We start from the raw sequence: 26,432 nt of genomic DNA on the forward strand, positions 1-26,432 counted from the left end.
TGGCTGTCGAGAACAACATTTTTGTCAATATGTGATTGGTCCACGTTCAATTAATGGGCGTAAATTATATGACATTGTATTAAGGGGACCTATTGAGTCGTCGAGTACTAGTTGTTGTAGTCAAAACAATGTGGAAGTTAATGTTTTTTTATTTTTTATTACTGATTGATTGATCTGTTACTTACTGGTACCTGTTTTTCTTGATTTGAGCGAGTTCTTAGCTTTACTTTATGTAAGTAATGTTTGTGACACTACATGTATTTTTAATATGTAACCCAGGGACTACAGATGAAAATTAGCAAACGGGCTAAATCTGGCACATTTCTAGAAATGTTAATTGATGTGCATTGACCCTGTCAAATACATCAACTAAATAAGTGCGGGGAAAACACTATTGAATGGGTGATATTTCAAAATGAACATGATCAACAGTTAACCACTTTATTTTGTGATCCTCACCCTTATTGCTTGCCACCTAGATTGATAAACATATTCATTTCGTGTGTTGATTGACATTTATAAAAAAATATATATATAATTTACAATTCTATTCTTCCTCCTCCCCTTCTCTCACATGACTTGTGATGTGTATCACATGATTTCTTCCCGGAGGATACAGACAGTGCAAAGAAAATGGCTGCGTTCTTACAGTGGAGACGATTTGTGTTTTTTGATAAAGAGACCGTGAAGGACGCTGGAGATAATGGGAAGAACTTTGTCCTCCCGGTTGGCATATCTGCATGTGACTCGGGCCGGGGCCACATCGTTCTTGGAGATATCCTTTCGGTGGTTTCCATGATGTTAACATAGCATGGTTAATTTAGTTGGTCAATTCTAGCTAACGTACTTGCTAACCAGACATCCCTCTCAAGCAGTCTTGCCATTTTAAGCAAGTTAACTAATAACGTTAATGAAATTGAGTTTATATGCCCTAATTATGCTCTTTGGATAGCTGCAAGTAAGGAAATTATTATTGCTATACATGCTAGTCATACGACTAAGAAGAGTACATATTTACATTGCTTGTATTCATTACACTTCTTATTCCTATGGCTAATTTATATACATTTTAAGAGTATTTGAACATGGCCCTGCCTTTGTAATTGTCTCCTCTATCCCTAACCATGCAAATTACCATTTGTCTCGATCAAAAATTATTATGCTTCCTTGAACCAGAATAAATTACATATGGACGGTCAGATCTGGTTTTTGACACGCTCCCTGCAGTTGTCCTCCTTTCAGGCTTACAAGCTGAGAGTGACCCACCTGTACCAGCTCAAACAACACAGCATTTTGGTCACGGTTGGGCAGGACGAGCAAGGAATTAACCCCCTGGTAAGACATTTAGTAGGATATATTTAATACTGACTATCAAAAAACAGTATTTTAGTTTCCTTGGTAGATGTTTGTGAACTGTTACTAGAAACCCAGCTGTGTTACTGTTTGCCAGGTGAAGGTATGGAATCCGGACAAGCGTGACAGCGGGAATCCTCTGTGTACCAGAATATTCCCTGCAATTCCTGGGAACAAACCAACAGAGGTGTCCTGCCTCAGTGTACACGAGAACCTAAACTTTATGGCTATTGGTAAGTGGCAGTTCTTCAGTACTACCTATGTCGCCTATAGTTGAGATTTGGTTTTGACATTTGTGTTTGCTCCCTGTTATAAATTGATAATACCCATGTCATTGCAGGCTTCACAGATGGCAGTGTGGTGTTGACAAAGGGTGACATAACCCGGGACAGGCACAGTAAAACCCTGACACTGCATGAGGGCACCTGTCCAATCACGGGCCTCGCTTTCCGTCAGCAGAGCAAAGTCACTCACTTATTTGTTGCCACTCTGGAAAAAGTCCATGTAAGTCATTTGAGCTTTTCAAATGTCACTCTGATAAGTGAAATCCATAGAAACAAGTTTAAGATCAATTCAGGTTATTCATGTACAATTCAATATTTGACAGTGTCATATTTTCAAGGAGGATTTGAATTGATAGATTTGAAATGGCATTGACCCCATGCCTGTCGCCATACTACTTTTCCCTTGGAGCATGAGCACTAACTAACTTCTGTTTCATTTGGTGTTGTTTCCACCCCATGACTAGTGCTACACTTTGTCGGTGAAGGAGTACCCTAAACTGGAACTGGACACCCACGGCTGTGCGCTGCGTTGCTCTGCACTCACAGACCCCTCCCAGGACTCCCAGTTTATTGTTGCGGGGGATGAGTGTGTGTACCTTTACCAGCCTGATGAACGGGGGCCCTGTTTCGCTTTCGATGGGCACAAGCTACTGGCCCACTGGCACCGGGGCTACCTCCTGCTGCTCACCAGGGACACCAAGTCTCCCAACAAGTAAGAACAACTCTCTGAGGGTGGCACAGCAGCCATTTCTATTGAACGGGTCCCCTTAGGTTCAAGGCCAGGGTCCGTATGAGTCCTTATAAAGGTCAAAGGTTAGCCAGGTGTCATTTCCTTTTTTTATTGAAATGAAACGCAAGTCATTTTATACTAAATCAATTTATGTTGACTAAGTAGAAAGAAAAAACAGTAATTTTTTGTTGTTGTGAAGAACACTCCTTAAAGATTCAACCAAACATGCATATTTTTAGGTGATGTATACAAGTTGTCTACTCAGGTCTGAATTTGGGAGTAGAGAGACATCTCCTTCGGAGAAACAAATCTTGACAATCTACGACCTGGACAACAAGTTCATTGCCTACAGCGCTTCCTTTGATGACATCATTGACGTTCTGGCTGAATGGGGCTCCTTCTACATCCTGACTCGGGATGGAAAAATGTTTGTGCTGCAGGAGAAAGACACTCAGACCAAGCTAGAGGTTAGCCCAAAATACGCTGACTGACATCATGCCTTATTTTCCCCTCCAATGTATTATGTTCAACTCAGCACCAGATTGAACTGGAAACTAGAAACTACAGGTTTCAGATCCCAAGTATTGTTTACTACCATTGTTCCCTTGAGCAAGGCACTTAATGCTTCAATCTGTCTTTAGATGCTCTTCAAGAAGAATCTGTTTGTGATGGCCATCAACCTGGCTAAGAGCCAGCACTTGGACAGTGACGGGCTGTCTGAGATTTTCAGGCAGTACGGTGACCACCTCTACGTGAAGGGGGACCACGATGGAGCCATCCAACAGTACATCCGGTATGATCTCATCCAGGGGTTGATGTATCTAACTTCAACTTCATAATACATAGATAATACTACATACAGTACCAGTAAAAAATTTGGACACATTCAAGGGTTTTTCTTTATTTTTACTATTTTCTACATTTGATGTCTTCACTATTATTCTACGAACTATGAAATAACACATATGAAATTATGTAGTAACCAAAAAAGTGTTAAACAAATCCAAATAGATTTGAGATTCTTCAAAGTAGGCACCCTTTGCCTTGATGACAGCTTTGCACACTCTTGGCATTCTTTCAACCAGCTTCATGAGGAATGCTTTTCCAACAGTCTTGAAGGAGTTCCCACATATGCTGAGCACTTGTTGGCTGCTTTTCCTTCACTCTGCGGTCCAACTCATCCCAAACCATCTCAATTAGGTTGAGGTCGGGTGATTGTGGAGGCCAGGTCATCTGATGCAGCACTCCATCACTCTACTTCTCTGTCAAATACCCCTTACACAGCCTGGAGATGTGTTTTGGGTCATTGTCCTGTTGAAAAACATATGATAGTCTCACTAAGCGCAAACCAGATGGGATGGCGTATTGCTGTGGTAGCCATGCTGGTTAAGTTTGCCTTGAATTCTAAGTAAATCACTGACTGTGTCACCAGCAAAGCACCCCCACACCATCTCCTTCATGCTTCACGGTAGGAACCACACATGCAGAGATCATCCGTTCACCTACTCTGCGTCTCACAAAGACAAGGTGTTTGGAACCAAAAATCTCAAATTTGGACTCATCAGGCCAAAGGACAGATTTCCACTGGTCTAATGTCCATTGCTTGTGTTTCTTGGCCCAGCAAGTCTCTTCTTATTGGTATCCCTTAGTAGTGGTTTCTTTACAGCTATGTTTACGAACTTGGATGTACTGAAAGCTACCCACCCTCGTCTTATTCAATCAAGTCCTGTTAACATGATCAACAAGTTGCTTTTTTGCTAATCCTTAAGCATTTAGATTGTCAGTTGGATTCTTGGTGGGGATTTGTGAGAGGTCAGTGTTCCCACTACCGTTGTATAGGCAAGGTGGGCTCTCCCAACTCAATTGCTTTAAATCGAACATGTTGGTATCAGAGAAAAACAATGAAATGGAAAATCTACCGGTGTTTAATTAAAAGAGAAAATGGGTTTTGTGCTCCAACAATGGGAGCAGACTGGCTGCCTGAAGTAAACACTGAATGCAGACAGTAAATTGAAAACGCAACCTTTTTCCACTTCCTCCCTCAGCACAATCAGGAAGCTGGAGCCTTCTTACGTAATCCGGAAGTTTCTGGATGCTCAGAGGATCCACAACCTGACTGCCTACCTCCAGGCCCTGCACCGGCAGTCGCTGGCCAATGCCGACCACACCACCCTGCTGCTCAACTGCTACACCAAGCTCAAGGACAGCTCTAAGCTTGAAGAGTTCATCAAGGTTAGCATTTAAACTGTAAGCCAAGGGTTAGTTAACGGTGTGTGCAGGGGAGTTAACTGTGTGTGCAGGCTTTCATTCCGGGGGTTCAGATAATCATGGTTCTGACTTAGAGGTCGACCGACTATGATTTTTCACTAGCGATACCGATTATTGGAGGACTCCAATAAAGCAGATACTGAATAATTGGACCATTTTTATAAATATATATATCTCCAGTTGAAGTCGGAAGTTTACATACACTTATGTTAGAGTCATTAAAACTACTTTTTCAACCACTCCATACATTTCTTGTTAACCAATTATAGTTTTGGCAAGTCGGTTAGGACATCTACTTTGTGCATGACACAAGTCATTTTTCCAACAATTGTTTACTGACAGATCATTTCACTTATAATTCACTGTATCACAATTCCAGTGGGTCAGAAGTTTACATACACTGGATGTATTTCAAGGCCTACCTTCAAACTCAGTGCCTCTTTGCTTGACATGGGAAAATCAAAAGAAATCAGCCAAGACCTCAGAAAAAAAATTGTAGACCTCCACAAGTCTGGTTCATGCTTGGGAGCAATTTCCAAATGCCTGAAGGTACCATGTCCATCTGTACAAACAATAGTACGCAAGTATAAACACCATGGGACCACGTAGCCATCATACAGCTCAGGAAGAAGACGTGTTCTGTCTCCTAGAGATTAATGTACTTTGGTGCGAAAAGTGAAAATCAATCCCAGAACAACAGCAAAGGACCTTGTGACGATGCTGGAGGAAACCGATACAAAAGTATCTATATCCACAGTAAGAACGAGTCCTATATTGACATAACCTGAAAGGCCGCTCAGCAAGGAAGAAGACACTGCTTCAAAACCAGCCAGACTACGGTTTGGAACTGCACATGGGGAAAAATATTGTACTTTTTGTAGAAATGTCTGATGAAACAAAAATAGAACTGTTTGGCCATAATGACCATTGTTATGTTTGGAGGAAAAAGGGGGATGCTTGCAAGCCGAAGAACATCATCCCAACCATGAAGCACGGGGGTGGCAGCATCATGTTGTTGGGGTGCTTTGCTGCAGGAGGGACTGGTGCGCTTCACAAAATGAGGTAGGAAAATTATAAGGCTATATTGAAGCAACATCTTGAGATCAGTCAGGAAGTTAAAAGCTTGGTCGCAAATGGGTCTTCCAAATGGACAATGACCCCAAGCATACTTCCAAAGCTGTGGCAAGATGGCTCAAGGACAACAAAGTCAAGGTATTGGAGTGGCCATCATAAGCCTTGATCTGAAATGGCAGCAGTTTTACAGGCGCCCAACTAATTGTGCTATTATGTGTTCGCGTTATTTTTAACTTATTTTGTACATAATATTTCTGCAACCTTATCTTAGGGCAAAAAAAGAGCTTCTGGATATCAGGACAGCGATCACTTACCTCGGATTAGACAAAAAAAATCTTCAACAAGCAGGATGCACAGGACATTCTCCAAACACCCGACAAGGCCAACATCCCAGTTATTTGCAAGAGGAAGAGACGCCGGTACAGAGGACACAGAGCGGGATGCCTCGCAAGGATCTGCAGAAGGCGAGTGGGAAAGCTGCAGTTAATGTCAATATTACTCGCCAACGTGCAATCATTGGACCATAACGAATATCCTAAAAATGGGACATCAACTGTAATATCTTGTGTTTCACAGAATTGTGGCGGAAGTATTAAATGGATATTCAGCTAGCGGGATATATGCTGCACCGGCAACATAGTACAGCAGGACGAGGGGGGGGGGGGGGGGGGGTCTGGAGGACGAGGGGGACGGTCTGTGCATATTTGTAAATAACAGCTGGTGCACGAAATCTAAGGAAGTCTTTAGATTTTGCTCGCCTGAGGTAGAGTATCTCGTGATAAATAGCAGACCACACTACTTTCCTAGGGAGTTATCATCGCTGTTTATTTACCACCACAGACGATGCTGGCACTAAAACCGCACTCAGTCAGCTGTATAAGCAAACAGGAAACCACTCACCCAGAGGTGGCGCCTCTAGTGGCCAGAGACTTTAATGCAGGGAAACTTAGAACTGATTTATCTAATTTCCACCAAAATGTGTAACCAGAGGGGACTGTTTTGCTATCACAGACTGGAACATGTTCCGGGATTCTTCCAATGGAATTAAGGAGTGCACCACATCAGTCACTGGCTTTATCAATAAGTGCATCGAGGACGTCGTCCCAAAAGTGACTGTACGTACATACTCCAACCAGAAGCCATGGATTACAGGCAACATTCTCACTGAGCTAAAGGGTAGAGTTGCCAATTTTAAGGTGCGGTACTCTAACCCAGAAGCTTACAAGAAATCCTGCTATGCCCTGTGAGGAAAAACCATCAAGCAGGCAAAGCGTCAATACAGGGTAAGATTGAATCATACTACACCGGCTCCGACGCTCGTCTTATGTGGCAGGGCTTGCAAACTATTACAGACTACAAAAGGGAAGCACAGTCACGAGCTGCCCAATGACACACTCTCTGTTTATCATATATGCACAGTCACTTTAACTATACATTCATGTACATACTACCTCAATTGGCCCCACCAACCAGTGACCCCCACACGTTTGGCTAACCGGGTTCTCTGCATTGTCCCACCACCCTCCAACCCCTCTTTTACGCTACCGTTACTCTCTGTTTATCATGTATGCATCGTCACTTTAACCATATCTACATGTACATACTACCTCAATCAGCCCGACTAACCGGTGCCTGTATGTAGCCTCGCTACTGTTATAGCCTCGCTACTGTTATTTTTCACTGTCTTTTTACTGTTGTTTTTTAGTTCTTACCTATTGTTCACCTAATACCTTTTTTGCACTGTAGGTTAGAGCCTGTAAGTAAGCGTTTCACTGTTATATTCGGCGCACATGACAAATAAACTTTGATTTGATCTCAATCCTAAATAAATTTTGTGGGTAGAACTGAAAAGGCGTGTGCAAGCAAGGGGGCCTACCAACCTGACTCAGTTACACCAGCTCTGTCAGGAGGAGTGGGCCAAAATTCACCCAACTTATTGTGGGAAGCTTGTGGAAGGCTACCTGAAACGTTTGACCCAAGTTAAACAATTTAAAGGCAATGCTACCAAATACTAATTGAGTGTATGTAAACTTCTAACCCACTGGGAATGTGATGAAAGAAATATAAGCTGAAATATACGGGCTGTTTTAGTGGCACTGTATTGTCCTCAAAGCGAGCAAAGAAGTTGTTTAGTCTGTCTGGGAGCAAGACGTCCTGGTCCAAGACTAGACGTCTGGGAGCAAGACTGTAGACCCTGCCACATACCTCTCGTGTCTGAGCTGTTGAATTGTGACTCTACTTTGTCTCTATACTGACGCTTAGCTTGTTTGATTGCCTTGCGGAGGGAATAGCTGCACTGTTTGTATTCGGTCATGTTTCCGGTCACCTTGCCCTGATTTAAAAGCAGTGGTTTGCGCTTTCAGTTTTGCGCAAATGCTGCCATCAATCCACAGTTTCTGGTTTGGGAATGTTTTAATAGACGCTGTCGGTACGACATCGCCGATGCACTTGCTAATAAACCCGCTCACCGACTCAGCGTATTCGTCAATGTTGTTCGCCGCAATGCGGAACATATCCCAGTCCACGTGATCGAAGCAGTCTTGAAGCTTGCAATTTTGATTGGTCGGACTACCATTTGACTAATGGATGTTCTTATAGGCACTTTAGTTTTGCCAGCCTAATCTCGGGAGTCGATAGGCTTGAAATCATGAACAGCGCATTGCATCAAGCATTGCTAAGAGCTGCTGGCAAACACAGGAAAGTGCTGTTTGAATGAATGCTTACGAGCCTGCTGCCTACCACTGCTCAGTCACAGCTTTATCACACAGAAATGCGAGCCTTTGGTCATTAATATGGTAAATTCCGGAAACTATAATTTTCGAAAACAAAAGGTTTATTCTTTCAGTTAAATACAGAAACGTTACCTATTTTATCTAATGGATGGCAACCCCAAGTTTAATATTGCTGTTACATTGCACTACCTTCAATGTTTATGTCATAATTATGTAAAATTCTGGCAAATGAATGTCTTTGTTAGGAAGAAATGGTCTTCACAGATTTAGCGGCCCAAACTGCTGCATATATCCTGTCTCTGCTTGCACTGAACGCAAGAGAAGTGACACAATTTCCCTAGTTAATATTGCCTGCTAACATTAATATCTTAACTAAATATGCAGTTTAAAAAAAAAATATATATAGTTCTGTGTATTGATTTTAAGAAAGGCATTGATGTTTATGGTTAGGTACATTTGTGCAACGATTGTGCTTTTTTTCCTGACTGCGCTTTTGTTAAATCATCACCCGTTTGGCGAAATTGAAGTAGGCTGTGATTCGATGAGAAATTAACAGGCACCGCATTGATTATATGCTATGCAGGACAAGCTAGTTAACCTAGTAATATAATCAACCATTTGTTGTTAACTAGTGATTATGTGAAGATTGTTTAAAACCAAAAAAAAGTTTCATGCTAGCTAGCAACTTACCTTGCCTTCTTGCAGCCACAAGGTCCTTTTGATGCTGCTTTCGCGTAACAGGTGGTCAGCCTGCCACGCAATCTCCTCGTGGATTGCCATGCCAATTAATATGTCGATCTCTAGTCCAGACTTAAGTCTGGGAGTAGTCGAAGCAGATGTTTTAGTGATGGCCTGGAACAAAAGCATACACACCGAGTAGCTTTCCAGGATCATAATCATTGACCTGAGAAGGATTCCAGGGTTTCAGAATACTATTTTGGATTAGAAAATGATGATCGAAAACCTATTGCTGTGTTTGGATATGGACAAGGAATGGACAGATACTGTATGTATGACATCATGCACAGAAGGTCTTAACGCTCTGAAATCTCCTTTCCCGTTCAACCCCCTTCAGAGCAGCGAGAGCGAGGTCCACTTCGACGTGGAGATTGCAATCAAGGTGCTGCGCCAGGCAGGCTACCACAGTCACGCAGTCTTCCTGGCCGAGAGGCACCAGCACCACAAGTGGTACCTGAAGATCCAGCTTGAGGACCTGAAGGTGAAAGAGACTAGAAAGTAATAGTGGATGTAGTAGTGTTAAGATGAGCCGTCTGAGCTAGATAAATGGACACCGGGCCCCCCCTGCTTACGTGGCCTAACTGCCAGATCTCTTAATTTTGTCCCTGATAAAATAAGATAGAAGAGCTTTGAGTCCGTTTCAGGCTGTTGGACAATGTTGAAATGCGCAGCAATGTCATTTGACTGTGTTTAGATTACTGAGTCAAAATCTACATTTAAGGATAGTTTAAATATTTATCACATTGAGGTAATAAACACATTTTACAATTGATGATTATAATTGGACAAAGAACCTCTAATACCCTTGGGTAAAGTCTACCTGATTCGAACGAGCCTTTACTGAAATTCAAACCCCTTTGTTTCCCTCTATGTTCCATACAGAACTACCAGGAGGCTTTGCGTTACATTGGACGACTTCCTTTCGACCAGGCAGAGAGCAACATGAAACGCTACGGCAAGACCCTGATGCACCACGTCCCCGACGGCACCACACTGCTTCTCAAGGGCCTGTGTACCGACTACCAGCCCAGCCGGGATGCCATGGAAAGAGACAGCCTGGACAGAGGCCCGGCGGTGGCCAAGAAGGTTAGCCGTTAGCGGTTAACCTTAACAGGCGGCCTCACCTCCCGGACATCTGAGCACATTAGTCCTAGCGTTACTAGTCTAGCAGCATTAGCACTTTGGACTTGAGATCCTTTCTCTAATTAAAGTGGCTTTATCAATTATGTGTAAGTAATACAGCTTATATTGATAAGGATGGTACTACTTCTAATGGTAATGATGATACAATGATGATAAAATGCATGTATCATGGATAATAATGGTGGTAATAGTACCAGCACTCACTGTACTTAACTTTATCTCCCAGGCAAATTCAGAGGAGTTCATCTCTGTGTTTGCTAATAACCCGCGGGAGCTAAGGGCCTTCCTGGAGCACATGATTGAGGTGGAGCCCTTCTCCTCTCAGGGGGTGTATGACACACTGCTAGAACTACGGCTGCAGGACTGGGCACATGAACAAGACTCTGAGGTGATGGGAACACAGACAATAATTTGTATGGAAAACTGCCACGTGTTCACTCAAACAACCTAAACTCACGTAGATATACATTTACCAAATGTTTCATATTAGATGACATACCTGCAGCCTAAATGATTTGTTATTACATTTTCTGAACAAACAACTTTCCTTACCTTACCTTTTTGTCTGGAGTATCAAATGTTTGGTTTTGTCTGGTCTTTCTGACTGTCCTCTTTCTATTTTGTCTGGCAGAGGAAGAAGGTCCTGCAGGGGGCAGCACTGTCCTTGCTGAGGAGTGACAACACCGTATTTGACAAGGCCCTCGTCCTGTGCCAGATGCACAACTTCAAAGAAGGGGTCCTGTACCTCTATGAGAAGGGCAAACTGTGAGTATTCCTGTCTCTAAACCTCTCCAGTCTGAAACACATGATCCCAATTCCAATATTTCTGCTTCTCCCTGAAGTCTACACTCGTTCAATAGAAAATGACTGAAGTGAAAGTCACCAAGTGAAATACTGCTAGAGTAAAGGTATTTGGTTTTAAATATACTTAAGTATCAAAAGTAAATGTAATTGCTAAAATATTCTTAAGTATTAAAAGTGCAAGTATAAATAATTTCAAATTCCTTTATATTAAGCTAACAAGATGTATAGCTATCAGTACACGCCAACATAATTTACAAACCAAGCATGTGTGTTTAATCAGTCTGCCAGATCAGAGGCAGTAGGGATGATCTCTTGATAAGTGCGTGAACTGGACAATTTTCCTGTCCTACTAAGCATTCAAAATGCAATAAGTTATTTTGGGTGTCAGGGAAAATGTATGGTGTAAAAAGTACGTTATTTTCTATAGGAATATTGTAAAGTAAAAGCTGTCAAATATAAATAGTAAAGTACAGATACCCCAAAAAACTACTTAAGTGGTACTTTAAAGTATTTTTACATAAGTACTTTACACCACTGGACTTCTTGGACTTTATTGGTGTACTGATATTGTCAATGATGTAATTTGATTGATATAGTTGCTGATGTCCCTCTTTCTCTAGGTACCAGCAGATCATGCACTACCACATGCAGAATGAGGAGTATGGCAAAGTGGTGGAGGCCTGCAAGCGCTACGGCGACCAGGAAGTATGCTTGTGGGAGCAGGCGCTGGGATACTTTGCCCGCAAAGAGGAGGACTGCAAGGCCTACATCAGCCAAGTCCTGGAGCACATCGACCAGAACAACCTGATGCCTCCCCTATTGGGTGAGCGTGAGCCAGTGGCTATATTTGCAGTTTTTCTCTATCTCTCCTTCTCTATAGATGAAAACTCTGGGGCTTTCTGTAGAGATTTTCCTACTAATCACAGCCTGAATTATATCAGACCTCACCAACTTAAAAAAAACTCAAACTTTCTTTGTGGTATTTTTTCCTCCACTTCCTGTCATTGAATGTCTCACTGGCTAGAGTGTTCCGTTCTATTTTGACGTCACATGCGCACATCCATGATGAACTTTCCAGGTTAAGTGAACCTTAACCCGGAATTGCCTTCAGAAAGTATTCACACCCCTCGACTTTTCCCACATTTTGTTGTTACAGCCTGAATTTAAAATGGGTTCAATTTAGATTTTGCATACATGCAATTCCTGAATTAATGTAAAAATGGAATTGTTCATTTTTGGGGGGGAACAAATTCATTACAAATGAAATGCTGAAGTGTCTTAAGTCTAAGTATTCAACCCCTTTGTTAAGTCACATACGTTGCATGGACTCACTCTGTGTGCAATAAGTGTTTTTCCAGATTTTTGAATGACTACCTCAACTCTATACCCTGCACGTACAATTATCCGTGAAGTCCCTCAGTTGAGCACTGAATTTCAAACACAGATTTAACCAGAGAGGTTTTCCAAAGGAGAACAATGTTGTTGAGCCAGCCTCTGTTAAGTTACTCCACAATACTAACCTAATTGACAGTGAAAGAAGGAATCCTGTACAGAATAAAAATATTCCAAAACATGCATCCTGTTTGCAACAAGGCACTAAAGTAATACTGCAAAAAACTTTTGGTCCTGAATACAAAGTGTGATTTGGGAAAATCCAATACAACACATAACTGGGTACCACACTCCATATTTTCAAGCACAGTGGTGGCGGCATCATGTTATGGGTATGCTTGTAATTGTTAAGGATTGGGGAGTTTGTCAGGATAAAAAAAAAAACTGAATTGAACTAAGCACAGGCAAAATCCTACAGGAAAACCTGGTTCAGTCTGCTTTCTACCAGACACTGCGAGATGAAATCACCTTTCAGCAGGACAATAACCTAAAACACAAGACCAAATCTACACTGAAGTTTCTTACCAAGAAGACAGTGAATGTTCCTGAGTGGCAGAGTTAGTTTTGACTTAAATCTATGGCAAGACTTAAAGGGTTGTCTAGCAATGATCAACAAGCAATTTGATAGACCTGGAGGAATTTTGAAAAGAGTAATGGGCAAATGTTCCCAATCCAGGTGTGCAAAGCTCTTAGACTTACCCAGAAAGACTCACGGCTGTAATCGTTGCCAAAGGTGATTCTAACATGTATTGATTTGGGTGAGAATACTGATGTAAATTAGATATTTCTGTATTTAATTTTCAATAAATTAGCAAATATGTCTCAAATTTGTTTACACTTTGTCATTGTGTGTAGATGGATGATGAACAAAAATATATTTAATCCATTTTGAATTTAGGCTGTAACACAACAAAATGTAGAACAAGTCTTTGGGGGTGTAAATACTTTCTGAAGGTACTGTATATGCTCATAGGAAAAGTACTTGCCGCATTATTATAGCAGAGTGGGATCATTTTATTGGGCACTGTTGCTAAGTTTGTGTGTGTACACGCATGTCTATGCACATGTTGGTCCACAGTGGTGCAGACGCTGGCACACAACTCCACAGCCACGCTGTCGGTCATCAAGGACTACCTGATCAACAAGCTGCAGAGGGAGAGCCAGCAGATTGAGGACGATGAGCGCAAGATCCGCCAGTATCGCGAGGAGACGGCCCACCTCCGCGCCGAGATCCAGGAACTCAGAAGCAGGTGAGGGACAGGACCATCCTAACCAAAGTCCAGTCCTAAAACAACACCTATCCCCTAGAGCTGGGTCTTGTTCACAAGTGGAGTTTCCTCCATGTTCCATCCATCCAGTTCATCTGACATGTATAAGGGGTGAGAAGTGTCTAAGAAACACAATCTCAATTTGTTTGGTGGCTGCACTTCGATGCAAATTGTTACTGTACAAGGCTCCACATTAACGCTTGCCTGGCGCATGTAAAACATTTTTTAACAAGCAGATTATAGATTTAAGTTGTCTGAATGGACAAAAAGACACTCCAATCACAATGACAAACAATTAGGTTCCTCCAATCACAATTGGATCAAAGTGTCCTCCGGATGCAATGTGTTGCGTACTGTCCTCCCAATCTCTGCAGAGTGCATCGGAGTAGAATTATTGTAGGCCAGCATTGACCTGCACGAGCAGTATTTTTTTTTAGACCAACGTGAGTTGATCATTGCTAGTTAGTGAGTTATTTGCCCAGTTATAGCACATTTTATGTCACACAGAAAACCCTGGAAAAGTCATGGTGTTTGTATCACCTGTGTGTGCGCGAGTGTGGGCCGTTGCCAGAGAAAGGGAGATTGCAGCAGCAGGTAAAATATTGGTATACAACAGACTAACTAGATAACCAGCCAAACTACACAATAAGCTTTGAATTGGCTGTTTCGCTAGTTAACTATTTAGCTATTTGCATATATTAATGTAATTGTCATGTCCCGGTGTCCTAAAACTTTCCACCGGTACTCGTGTATAACTGAAAATGACCGATACGCAGTTGATAGGGGTGCACAGTTGATGAAACCAATGCTCCATACTCCGATTGTAAAACTGCAAATGGCCGACACGCAGTTGCTACGGGTGCACAGTTGATGAAACCAATGTTGCATACTCCGATTTGTAAAACTCTCAAGCCCTCAAAATTGGTTGTTGAAAATGTGTTCTGACATTGTTGGAAAGATGGCATTCTTCTCTATTCAATGCGGGCCATTTAGTTGTGCCAATGTAAAAAAATATATATTCTTGGAAAGCCAATTAGGCTATTCTAAGTGGCACAGCGGTCTAACGCTAAGAACACACCGACAGCGTCATTGCATTTTTGTACACCAGAATTACATTCATTTCCAATGAAACGCTGCGTTTGCCAAATCTCACATCTCTTGCAGTATTGCATTGCAGAGGCTTGGGTTTATCGAACGTATGCGTCAAACTGTATGCATAGACAGCTTGACAGAAATGGTAGAAGTTGAAAATAAAGGAGACTCTAAGAGCTCAGATGCAAAAAATGTATTTCCAACTTTTCGACAGGCAAGCTGTCTTCATCAGGGTATAATCAAACACTGCAGGGTGACTCGTTTATATAGTGTCAAGACACACACAGAGGTGTCTAATCATGGCCAAGTATGGCCTAATATCATTGGTTAATTCTCAAATATTAAAATGACATGCAAAGAACATACAAAAAACAAATGAATAGCATACGATCATAGAATCAATTTAGACTACATCAGCCTACAAACAATTACAATGGCAAAGTCACAATAATTGACTTCCGGCCCCGACAGAGATGGCCGCCTCGCTTCGCGTTCCTAGGAAACCTATGCAGTTTTTTGTTTTTTTACATGTTATTTCTTACACTAGTACCCCAGGTCATCTTAGGTTTCATTACATACAGCCGAGAAGAACTACTGAATATAAGATCAGCGTCATCTCACCATCAGTACGACCAAGAATATGTTTTTCGCGATGCGGATCCTGTGTTCTGCCTTACAACCAGTGCAACGGAGCGGATTACATGCAGCGACCCAAAAAAACGACTCAGAAAAAGAAGGAAACGAAGCGGTCTTCTGGTCAGACTCCGGAGACGGGCACACCGTGCACCACTCCCTAGCATTCTTCTTGCCAATGTCCAGTCTCTTGACAACAAGGTTGATGAAATCCAAGCAAGGGTATCATTCCAGAGGGACATCAGAGACTGTAACGTTCTCTGCTTCACGGAAACATGGCTAACTGGAGAGACGCTATCCGAAGCGGTGCAGCCAGCGGGTTTCTCCACGCATCGCGCCGACAGAAACAAACATCTTTCTGGTAAGAAGAGGGGCGGGGGCGTATGCCTTATGACCAACGTGACATGGTGTGATGAAAGAAACATACAGGAACTCAAATCCTTCTGTTCACCTGATTTAGAATTCCTCACAATCAAATGTAGACCGCATTATCTACCAAGAGAATTCTCTTCGATTATAATCACAGCCGTATATATCCCCCCCCAAGCAGACACATCGATGGCTCTGAACGAACTTTATTTAACTCTCTGCAAACTGGAAACGATTTATCCGGAGGCTGCATTCATTGTAGCTGGGGATTTTAACAAGGCTAATCTGAAAACAAGACTCCCTAAATTTTATCAGCATATCGATTGCGCAACCAGGGGTAGAAAGACCCTGGATCATTGTTACTCTAACTTCCACGACGCATATAAGGCCCTGCCCCGCCCCCCTTTCGGAAAAGCTGACCACGACTCCATTTTGTTGATCCCTGCCTACAGACAGAAACTAAAACAAGAACCTCCCACGCTGAGGTCTGACCAAGCTGACTCCACACTCCAAGACTGCTTCCATCACGTGGACTGGGAGATGTTTCGTATTGCGTCAGACAACAACATTGATGAATACGCTGATTCGGTGTGCGAGTTCATTAGAACGTGCGTTGAAGATGTCGTTCCCATAGCAACGATTAAAACATTCCCTAACCAGAAACCGTGGATTGATGGCAGCATTCGTGTGAAACTGAAGGCGCGAACCACTGCTTTTAATCAGGGCAAGGTGTCTGGTAACATGACTGAATACAAACAGTGCAGCTATTCCCTCCGCAAGGCTATCAAACAAGCTAAGCGCCAGTACAGAGACAAAGTAGAATCTCAATTCAACGGCTCAGACACAAGAGGCATGTGGCAGGGTCTACAGTCAATCACAGATTACAAAAAGAAAACCAGCCCAGTCACGGACCAGGATGTCTTGCTCCCAGGCAGACTAAATAACTTTTTTGCCCGCTTTGAGGACAATACAGTGCCACTGACACGGCCTGCAACGAAAACATGCGGTCTCTCCTTCACTGCAGCCGAAGTGAGTAAGGCATTTAAACGTGTGGCGAAATCTGCTCGGAGCCTTCACCGTGCGCTGCCACTTTAAGAGCGCATGAGCAGTAAGGAAGGAGGAGATAAAGAGAGCTTGTTCAGCTCTTTGGGGAGGGGCTCTTGGGTGGCGCGACAGTTTGATTGTGTGTGCTGTGCTGCAGAAGTTTTGTTTGTTTTCAGCGTGTGTAGTTTATAGAGTATATAACTCAATCATCGGTGTAATCGCTCTAGGTCGTGGTTGTTTTCGTTTGGGACCGCGCCCGTTATGGATCGCATGGATTAGTAGCAACATTGTTGCGAAGCTTTACCATACAAACCAACAAACCATCGGACAGTCAGACAGTACACCTGCACGCCTGAAGACCACAGCTAAGATCTCTATTATCTTTTTCTCTTTCTCTTCCCTCTCATTCCAGTGCTTTACCCTGCAACAGACTCTATTTTTCAAATGCACTTCCCATTGAAGTTCATTAGAGCTGGACTATTATTTCCCTGCCAGAAGTGTTTGGAGGGACATTTTAGTAGGTTGCTAGCAAGTTGTATATTATGTGAACTGTATTGAGGTGGGGTGTACTAATGACATGTGGCCGTGAAGACTGTGGACATTTTTAAGGCCTTTTGTTGTGTCGATGAACACCCCCCACATTCATACCCTCTGCACTCATCCACTAGAAAATAATAATACAGATTATTGCAAATCCTATGTTGATGACTGGGTTCGTTCTTGTATGAAGTTGCTGTTGAATTGCTCTGCCATTATTAGTATTAGTAGTATTGTATGAGGTATTCTTGTTTGGGTTACCCCTGTGTTGTGATGTGGGTTTTATATGGTGTGTATTCTCTTTTCTCTCCACTGGCTATCTGGTAAACAGGCTACACTCTAGGCAGTCTCTTCTGCTGATGTGTGTGTGTCTGGTAGTGGTACTCTCTCTATTCTACTCTTTTCCTTTCGGCATGGTTAATACCTGCCTGGCGCCCGAACAAAATCTTTCTTTACCCTCTCTAATAAATACCGCTACAAACGTGTTAACCCTCGCAAGGCTGCAGGCCCAGACTGCATCCCCAGCCGCGCCCTCAGAGCATGCGCAGACCAGCTGGCCGGTGTGTCTACGGACATATTCAATCAATCCCTATACCAGTCTGCCGTTCCCACATGCTTCAAGAGGGCCACCATTGTTCCTGTTCCCAAGAAAGCTAAGGTAACTGAGCTAAACGACTACCGCCCCGTAGCACTCACATCCGTCATCATGAAGTGCTTTGAGAGAGTCAAGGACCATATCACCTCCACCCTACCTGACACCCTAGACCCACTCAAATTTGCTTACCGCCCAAATAGGTCCACAGACGATGCAATCTCAACCACACTGCACACTGCCCTAACCCATCTGGACAAGAGGAATACCTATGTGAGAATGCTGTTCATCGACTACAGCTCCGCATTCAACACCATAGTGCCCTCCAAGCTCGTCATCAAGCTCGAGACCCTGGGTCTCGACCCCGCCCTGTGCAACTGGGTACTGGACTTCCTGACGGGCCGCCCCCAGGTGGTGAGGGTAGGCAACATCATCTCCTCCCCGCTGATCCTCAACACTGGGGCCCCACAAGGGTGCGTTCTGAGCCCTCTCCTGTACTCCCTGTTCACCCACGACTGCGTGGCCACGCACGCCTCCAACTCAATCATCAAGTTTGCGGACGACACAACAGTGGTAGGCTTGATTACCAACAACGACGAGACGGCCTACAGGGAGGAGGTGAGGGCCCTCGGAGTGTGGTGTCAGGAAAATAACCTCACACTCCACGTCAACAAAACTAAGGAGATGATTGTGGACTTCAGGAAACAGCAGAGGGAACACCCCCCCCCCCATCCACATCGATGGAACAGTAGTGGAGAGGGTAGCAGGTTTTAAGTTCCTTGGCATACACATCACAGACAAACTGAATTGGTCCACTCACACAGACAGCATCGTGAGGAAGGCGCAGCAGCGCCTCTTCAACCTCAGGAGGCTGAAGAAATTCGGCTTGTCACCAAAAGCACTCACAAACTTCTACAGATGCACAATCGAGAGCATCCTGGCGGGCTGTATCACCGCCTGGTATGGCAACTGCACCGCCCTCAACCGTAAGGCTCTCCAGAGGGTAGTGAGGTCTGCACAACGCATCACCGGGGGCAAACTACCTGCCCTCCAGGACACCTACACCACCCGATGCTACAGGAAGGCCATAAAGATCATCAAGGACATCAACCACCCGAGCCACTGCCTGTTCACCCCGCTGTCATCCAGAAGGCGAGGTCAGTACAGGTGCATCAAAGCTGGGACCGAGAGACTGAAAAACAGCTTCTATCTCAAGGCCATCAGACTGTTAAACAGTCTTCACTAACATTGAGTGGCTACTGCCAACACACTGTCAATGACACTGACTCTACTCCAGCCACTTTAATAATGGGAATTGATGGGAAATGATGTAAATATATCACTAGCCACTTTAAACAATGCTACCTTATATAATGTTACTTACCCTACATTATTCATCTCATATGCATACGTAGATACTGTACTCTATATCATCGACTGCATCCTTATGTAATACATGTATCACTAGCCACTTTAACTATGCCACTTGGTTTACATACTCATCTCATATGTATATACTGTACTCGATATCACCTACTGTATCTTGCCTATGCTGCTCTGTACCATCACTCATTCATATATCCTTATGTACATATTCTTTATCCCCTTACACTGTGTATTTTTTGGAATTGTTAGTTAGATTACTTGTTCGTTATTACTGCATTGTCGGAACTAGAAGCACAAGCATTTCGCTACACTCGCATTAACATCTGCTAACCATGTGTATGTGACAAATAAAATTTGATTTGATAATCACATGAATGGCTTCAGATCAAAGTCAACGTTGAGACCGAAGGGAGCAAGGGTCTTTAAATGAACAAATTAACGTTTTAACAATAAGTTATCGAGGTCACCCCCTCTCCTAGGGAGGGTGACATGTTCGATGCCAATATAACGCAGAGACGATATCGAGTGGTTTGCTTCAAAAAAGTGGGTCGTAACTGGGTAAGTCGAGTTTTTGCACCTAATGGTGGGATACGATGCTCTGAGATACGTACTTTTAATTTGCGCTTTGTTTTACCCACATAATTTTTACCACAAGTTATAAGATAAATAACTGCCTTGTGGAGAACGTAATAACACCTTTGATTGGGATCTGTTTCCCTGTTTGGGGGTGTTTGAAGGATCTTCATTTGTAAGTGCCATTGCATTGAGCACAGCCATTACACTTGTAGTTTCCATCCAGTAGGGGTGCAAATACACGTTGTGCAGGGATATCTTGTGGTGGTAAATCAGTGTACCAATTGGTCTCTGAGATTTCTGCCCTGTGAGAATACGACCAAGGGAAGGTCAGAAAACACATTACCGAGACTATCATCGGATTTAAGAATGTGCCAGTGTTTGAACAATTCCCTTAATTTGTTCAGAGCACTTAGAATAGCGGGTAGTTAGAACGCAAGAATACTTATTATTACGAGACTGACCTTGAAAAAGGTCATGTTTTGTTTTGAGGTTTCTCAATGGCAGTATTAATCTGAATTTTTGTACCCCCTCTCCTTGAATTTTCTTTGCGTCTCAGCTTTGTTTTTGTTTTTTGCAAATTCTTTTGATTTGACAGAATTGGCTGTAAGGCAAACTATTTTTCAAGGGAAGTGGGTGACAACTGTCAGCCCTCGACAAACTGTTACGATCGGTAGGTTTCCTGTAAAGATTAGTGTATGGAACATTATTTTCACACAAGATCAGAAGATCAAGAAAACTGATTTGATGTGTATCAGATTGCATTGTAAATCTCAAATTGAATGTTGAACTTTTGTTGCATACATATCCAGATGACGATGCGTACTATTTTGCGCAGTGACACTGTCTGTGTGTTCAAAGTGTAAGGCAGCTTGAGGCGTCACTACAGCCCCAGGTTCAATCCCAGGCTGTATCACAGCCGGCCGTGACCGGGAGACCAATTTTGCCCAGCGTCGTCTGGGTTAAGGGAAGGTTTGGCCGGCCGGGATTTCCTTGTCCCGTCGTGCTGTAGCGACTCCTTGCTGCGGGCCAGGCGCCTGCAAGCTGACTTCGGTCGCCAGTTGGACAGTGTTTCCTCCGACACATTGGTGTAGCTGGCTTCCGGGTTAAGCTAGCTAATTTCATATCCCGAAATTGGGGAGAAAAAGGGGTAAAAAGTACCTAAAAGAAACTGTGGTTGTGAGTCCGGTTGGATGTACTGACATATTTGATAAAACGATGGAGGCAGCTTATGGTAAAGAAATGAACATTAAAATCTCTGGCAACAGCTCTGGTGGACTTTTCTGCAGTCAACATGCCAATTGCACACTCCCTCAACTTGAGACATCTGTGGCATTGTGTTGTGTGACAACTACTCATTTTAGAGTGGTATTGTATTGTCCCCAGCACAAGCCGCACCTGAGTATTGATCATACTGTTCAGTCAGCTTCTTGATATACCACACCTGTCAGGTGGATGGATTATCTTGGCAAAGGAGAAATGCTAACTAACAGGGATGTAAACAAATTTGTGCACTATTTGAGAGAAATAAGCTTTTTGTGCATATGGAAAATGTCTGTGATCTTTTACTTCAGTTCATGAAACATGGGACTAACACTACATGTTGCATTCATATTTTTGTTCAGTATAGATTAACTTGTCTTAGTTAGCTACTTTGCTTTGAAGTCGCCCACCTTAGCCATTTGATCCCTGGTTCATTAAATGAGGGAATTACTTTATAAAGACAAACAGTATTTGGTTATAATTGTAATGTTGCGAGGTGGATTGTTGGCCGGATGGATTATTGGCCGGATGTGCAGGATTTTGCTCCAGCCCTGCTCTAACACACCAGATTGTACAAAAAAATCAGCTGCTCAACAGGACCTTGATAAGCTGACTCGGGTATGTTTGAGCAGGGTTGGATCAAAGTCCTGCACACCCAGTAGCGCTTCAGATGGAGGGTTATATATAGTAGCCTATCAGTGCAGTATTTTACTTCATGGAGGGTTCAGTGCCTTGCTCAAGGCCACACCGGCAGGTGATATAATACATGGGATCAGAGACCAGCAGCTTTCTATTGTCAATACCAGTGATTTAATAATTATTTTAATTTTGTGAAGTGGTTCCTTGCATCATACAACACAATTTTGTCACCTTTTTGGCCCATGGTCTTACAGACCTTTTTTGGGGGGGAACAAGTGACTTGAGCTTTCTGACAAGTAAAAAATGTGTCCTACTTTTCCAAAGAACAAATGGCTAAAGTTAATGTCAAGCCCTGCTGTATTTTGAATGCTTGATTTGAACTCATGAAGACCATTACATGAAACTGTACTGATTTTTCTTTTTTCTCTCTCACAGCGCAAAGATTTTCCAGAAGACCAAGTGCAGCATGTGCAACAGCCCCCTCGAGCTGCCCTCTGTTCACTTCCTGTGCAGTCACTCCTTCCACCAGCACTGCTTTGAGAGCTACGCCGAGAGTGAGGCCGAGTGTCCCACCTGCACACCGGAAAACCGGAAGGTCATGGACATGCTGCGGGCCCAGGACCAGAAACGAGACCTGCACGACCACTTCACCAGACAGGTGACACACACTGACAGCCCTAGTCACTCCACTTTCATCTTTGTGTGTTTGTTGAGCTGCCCAGTGACACGAGCCTATCAGATGAGCTAAACTTCTTCTATGCTCACTTAGAGGCAAATAACACTGAAACAGGCATGAGAGCACCAGCTGTTCCGGGAAGACTGCGTGATCACTCTCTCCGCAGCCGATGTGAGTAAGGCCTTTAAACAGGTCAACATTCACAAGGCTGCAGGACCAGATGGATTACCAGGACGTATACTGCGAACATGCACTGACTAACTGGCAAGTGTCTTCACTGACATGTTCAACCTCTCCTTGTCTGAGTCTGTAGTACCAGTACATGTTTTAAGCAGACCACCATAGTGCCTGTGCCCAAGAACACTAAGGTAACCTGCCTAAATGACTACCGACCTGTAGCACTCACGTCTGTAGCCATGAATTGCTTGCGACACTCATCAATAAGTTAAGGACCCTGGGACTAAACACCTCCCTCTGCAACTGGATCCTAGACTTCCTGATGGGCTGCCCCCAGGTAGTAAGGGTAGGTAACAACACATCCACCATGCTGATCCTCAAAACAGGGGCCCCTCAGGGGTGCGCGCTCAGTCCCCTCCTGTACTCCCTATTCACTCATGACTGCACGGCCAGGCACAACTCCAACACCATCATTAAGTTTGCTGATGACACAACAGTGGTAGGACTGATCAACGACGAGACAGCCTATTGGTAGGAGGCCAGAGACCTGGTCGGGTGGTGCCAGGACAACAACCTCTCCCTCAACGTGATCAAGACAATGGAGATGATTGTGGACAACAGGAAAAGGCGGACCGAGCACATCCATTCTCATCGACGAGGTTGCAGTGGAGTAGGTTGAGAGCTTCAAGTTCATTGGTGTCCACATCACCAACAAACTAACATGGGCCAAGCACACCAAGACAGTCGTGAAGAGGGCACGACAAATCCTATTCCCTCTCAGGAGACTGAAAAGATTTGGCATGGGTCCTCAGATCCTCAAAAGGGTCTACAGCTGCACCATGGTTGCATCACTGCCTGATATGGCAACTGCTCGGCCTCTGACCGCAAAGCACTACAGAGGGTAGTTTCTAACAGCCCAGTACATCACTGGGGCCAAGCTTCCTGCCATCTAGGACCTCTATACCAGGCGGTATCAGAGAAAGTCTATAAAAATTGTCAGACTCCAGCCACCCTAGTCATAGACTGTTCTCTCTTCTACCACACGGCAAACGGTACAGGAGCACCAAGTCTAGGTCCAAGAGGCTTCTAAACAGCTTCTACCCCCAAGCAATAAGACTCCTGAACATCTAATCAAATGGCTACCCAGACTATTTGCATCCCCCCCCCCCCCTCTTTTATACCGCTACTACTCTCTGTTATCATCTATGCATAGTCACTGTAATAACTCTACATGTACATTCTACCTCAACTAACTGGTGCCCCCGCACATACCAGTACTCTGTACCGGTAACCCCCTGTATATAGTCTCTCTATTGTAAATTTACTTCTGCTCTTTAATTACTTGTTACTTTTATTTTTGTTATCTGTATTTGTTTAAACTGCATTGTTGGTTAGGGACTCGTAAGTATGCATTTCAATGTAAGGTCTACACCTGTTTTATTCGGCGCATGTGACTAATCACATTTGATTTGATATTTTGTGGTAACTGCTGAGGGGGGTGACTAAAGTGAAAATACCCTCTTTGCTTGCCTTTTCTTGTTCTCTTTCGCTCCCTCTTTTGTGTTAAAGTATGTTTTATTGGCACATGACTTGAAACTACAACAAAGTTTTATATACTGTAGTAGTCAATACTCATTCAATAAAATGTAGTAATAGTGCAACACTTAATCTATCAAGTCCAAAGATCAATATAAAGTTCACTACTATAAGAGGAAAGTAAATTTAACACTAATTTTTTTTTCTTCAGAACTGATGTGTACGCTATCATTTCTTTATCCTGGCTCACTTATTTCTATGCATTTCAGCTGCGGTGCTCCAATGATGGTTTCTCCGTGGTGGCGGACTACTTTGGCCGTGGGGTGTTCAACAAGCTAACCCTGGTCACCGACCCGCCGGGCAGCAAGGTGGGGGTGGGAAGCCTGGAGGCAGACCTGCAGAGGGACCTACTCATCCACACCAAGAGGAACACTTGAGGGCCACAGGGCACAATGGATACAACAGCTTGCAACTGTACCCTATTACCCTTTTCACACTATCATGCTGACCCAAACCAAGCTGGGCTGGCTCTGATATTTTATTTTCAGATTGTCCTTTTTAGCACAGTTGGTTTGTGTCGCTCGGCTTGGTTCAACTCCATTGTGTGAAAAGCCCTTAGGTTCCGTGTTTTGCTGTCTGCTGCTCAAGCTAAGAATAAACTACTATACCCAGCTGCAATGGGGTCCCTGACCCATCGTGCTTTGTTCTGTAGTACACGATGCCACAATATTTAGTCAAGATGAATCAGTCATGCTCCTGTCGCAACACCAGTAAGAGATGTGTTGATAGTTTCTGTTTCTGATGCATGTTACTTAACACGTCTATGCATCTGGGTTGGGTTTATTAGGTGAAATTAACGGAAAACGTTTTTTGCAACGTGCAATGAATATGAGCATTACTTATTGTACAGGTAGTTGCTGTTTCTTCAATTTGGCACCTAATAAACAACCCTGGTCCAAGCACAGAGGTTCAGAATGAAGGGCGGTTGGGTGGATTTTGTTTTTATGCACTTGATTTATGTGCATTGTGTAATGTCTTTGAGCACTCTTGTTAGAATTGGTATTTTTTAAAAGAAGACTATCTCTTGAAATGTGGCTTATTGATACTGGGAGTGTACAGATAGATGCATTTTATTCCTTGTTGTGCCTTCTTGAAATGCTGTGTGCATGTATTTTTTCCATATGGGATGTGTCATGCCATCTCATATTTGGATTTTATACCATGGCCTTGTTGAATACTCGTTTCTGATTGGCTTGAAGGGCATTCTCAAGCGTGCATTATTTCCCTATGAAGCACGGTATATCAGCATGTAAAATTAAATTGCTATAGTTCCTGCTTACATGTTTTGTTTGAGCTGGTTTTGAAACCAAAAGTTGAATTGAAAACATTGTTGAATTTGATGTTCATAATAGCAAGCTAGGACTGATGGTTTGGTTAGCTAAACTAACACGTGTCTGTTTGGTTACCATATAAACTACTGTGGCTATCTAGTAAACTTACTAGGTACTTCAGTGGATGTTGAACACATTTCTACCAACACATTTCTAGTGGAAACTATGTTAAATTATAGCCATGGTTTAAAATGGATAATCAACTCCGGGCTCTATGCATCCTCTGTAAAATATTGCAACTTCATGGACGGTCAGCTAGGGCATAGTGGAACACACCTTACATGTCGTTCATTATCTTCCATAGAACGCATAGCCCCTCGTTAATTATCCCTTACTTATATAAATGTAGTCCATCTCACACTTCACTTTTTAAAGTCTGAATTTGGCTAACCCCAAACATCATTAATGTCTTTAATACACTTCTCTTCAAGGTGACTGCCAGAAATGTGCATGTTGTGGCTGGTGAAACCTTTTGCCTAGATAGTGTGGTATCAACCAGTGATTCTGCAATGTCTTTGTATCAATCCACTAATGTTGTATATAGATTTGACCTGCACATTACCTGAATAATGAATGAACTAGCTACATGTCATATGCTTAGAATTCTAGTTATATGCATTAGCATACTTGAAATGTGTCACATAAATTATCTTGTTTAAAAAATGTTTGTGCTTATCTAAATAAATGTGCACAGATATTCAAGTCAATGGTCTGTGTAATCATTGTGTGATTGTTTGT

The 26,432-nt window shown here is 43.1% G+C and overlaps 1 protein-coding gene across 2 annotated transcripts; it reads left to right on the forward strand.

Annotated features, from left to right (window-relative positions):
- Positions 1-126: 126 nt before the first annotated feature.
- vps11 (VPS11 core subunit of CORVET and HOPS complexes) lies at positions 127-26,396 on the forward strand. Of its 2 annotated transcripts, XM_020485737.2 has the most exons (17): positions 127-232; positions 620-775; positions 1,187-1,335; positions 1,451-1,586; positions 1,694-1,857; positions 2,102-2,349; positions 2,633-2,834; positions 3,009-3,160; positions 4,413-4,599; positions 9,517-9,660; positions 10,062-10,265; positions 10,549-10,710; positions 10,954-11,087; positions 11,747-11,949; positions 13,597-13,768; positions 22,350-22,572; positions 24,573-26,396. In XM_020485737.2, exons 2-17 carry the CDS (start codon positions 634-636, stop codon positions 24,738-24,740), a joined length of 2,790 nt encoding a protein of 929 aa, XP_020341326.1. In that variant the 5' UTR covers positions 127-232; positions 620-633; the 3' UTR covers positions 24,741-26,396. The 2 variants fall into 2 exon arrangements, with proteins under 2 accessions (XP_020341326.1, XP_031682643.1); XM_031826783.1 differs by lacking the exon at positions 127-232 and having other exon boundaries at positions 584-775.
- Positions 26,397-26,432: the final 36 nt, after the last annotated feature.

The sequence above is a fragment of the Oncorhynchus kisutch genome, linkage group LG6 (assembly GCF_002021735.2).
Source record: "Oncorhynchus kisutch isolate 150728-3 linkage group LG6, Okis_V2, whole genome shotgun sequence".
Classification (NCBI taxonomy): domain Eukaryota; kingdom Metazoa; phylum Chordata; class Actinopteri; order Salmoniformes; family Salmonidae; genus Oncorhynchus; species Oncorhynchus kisutch.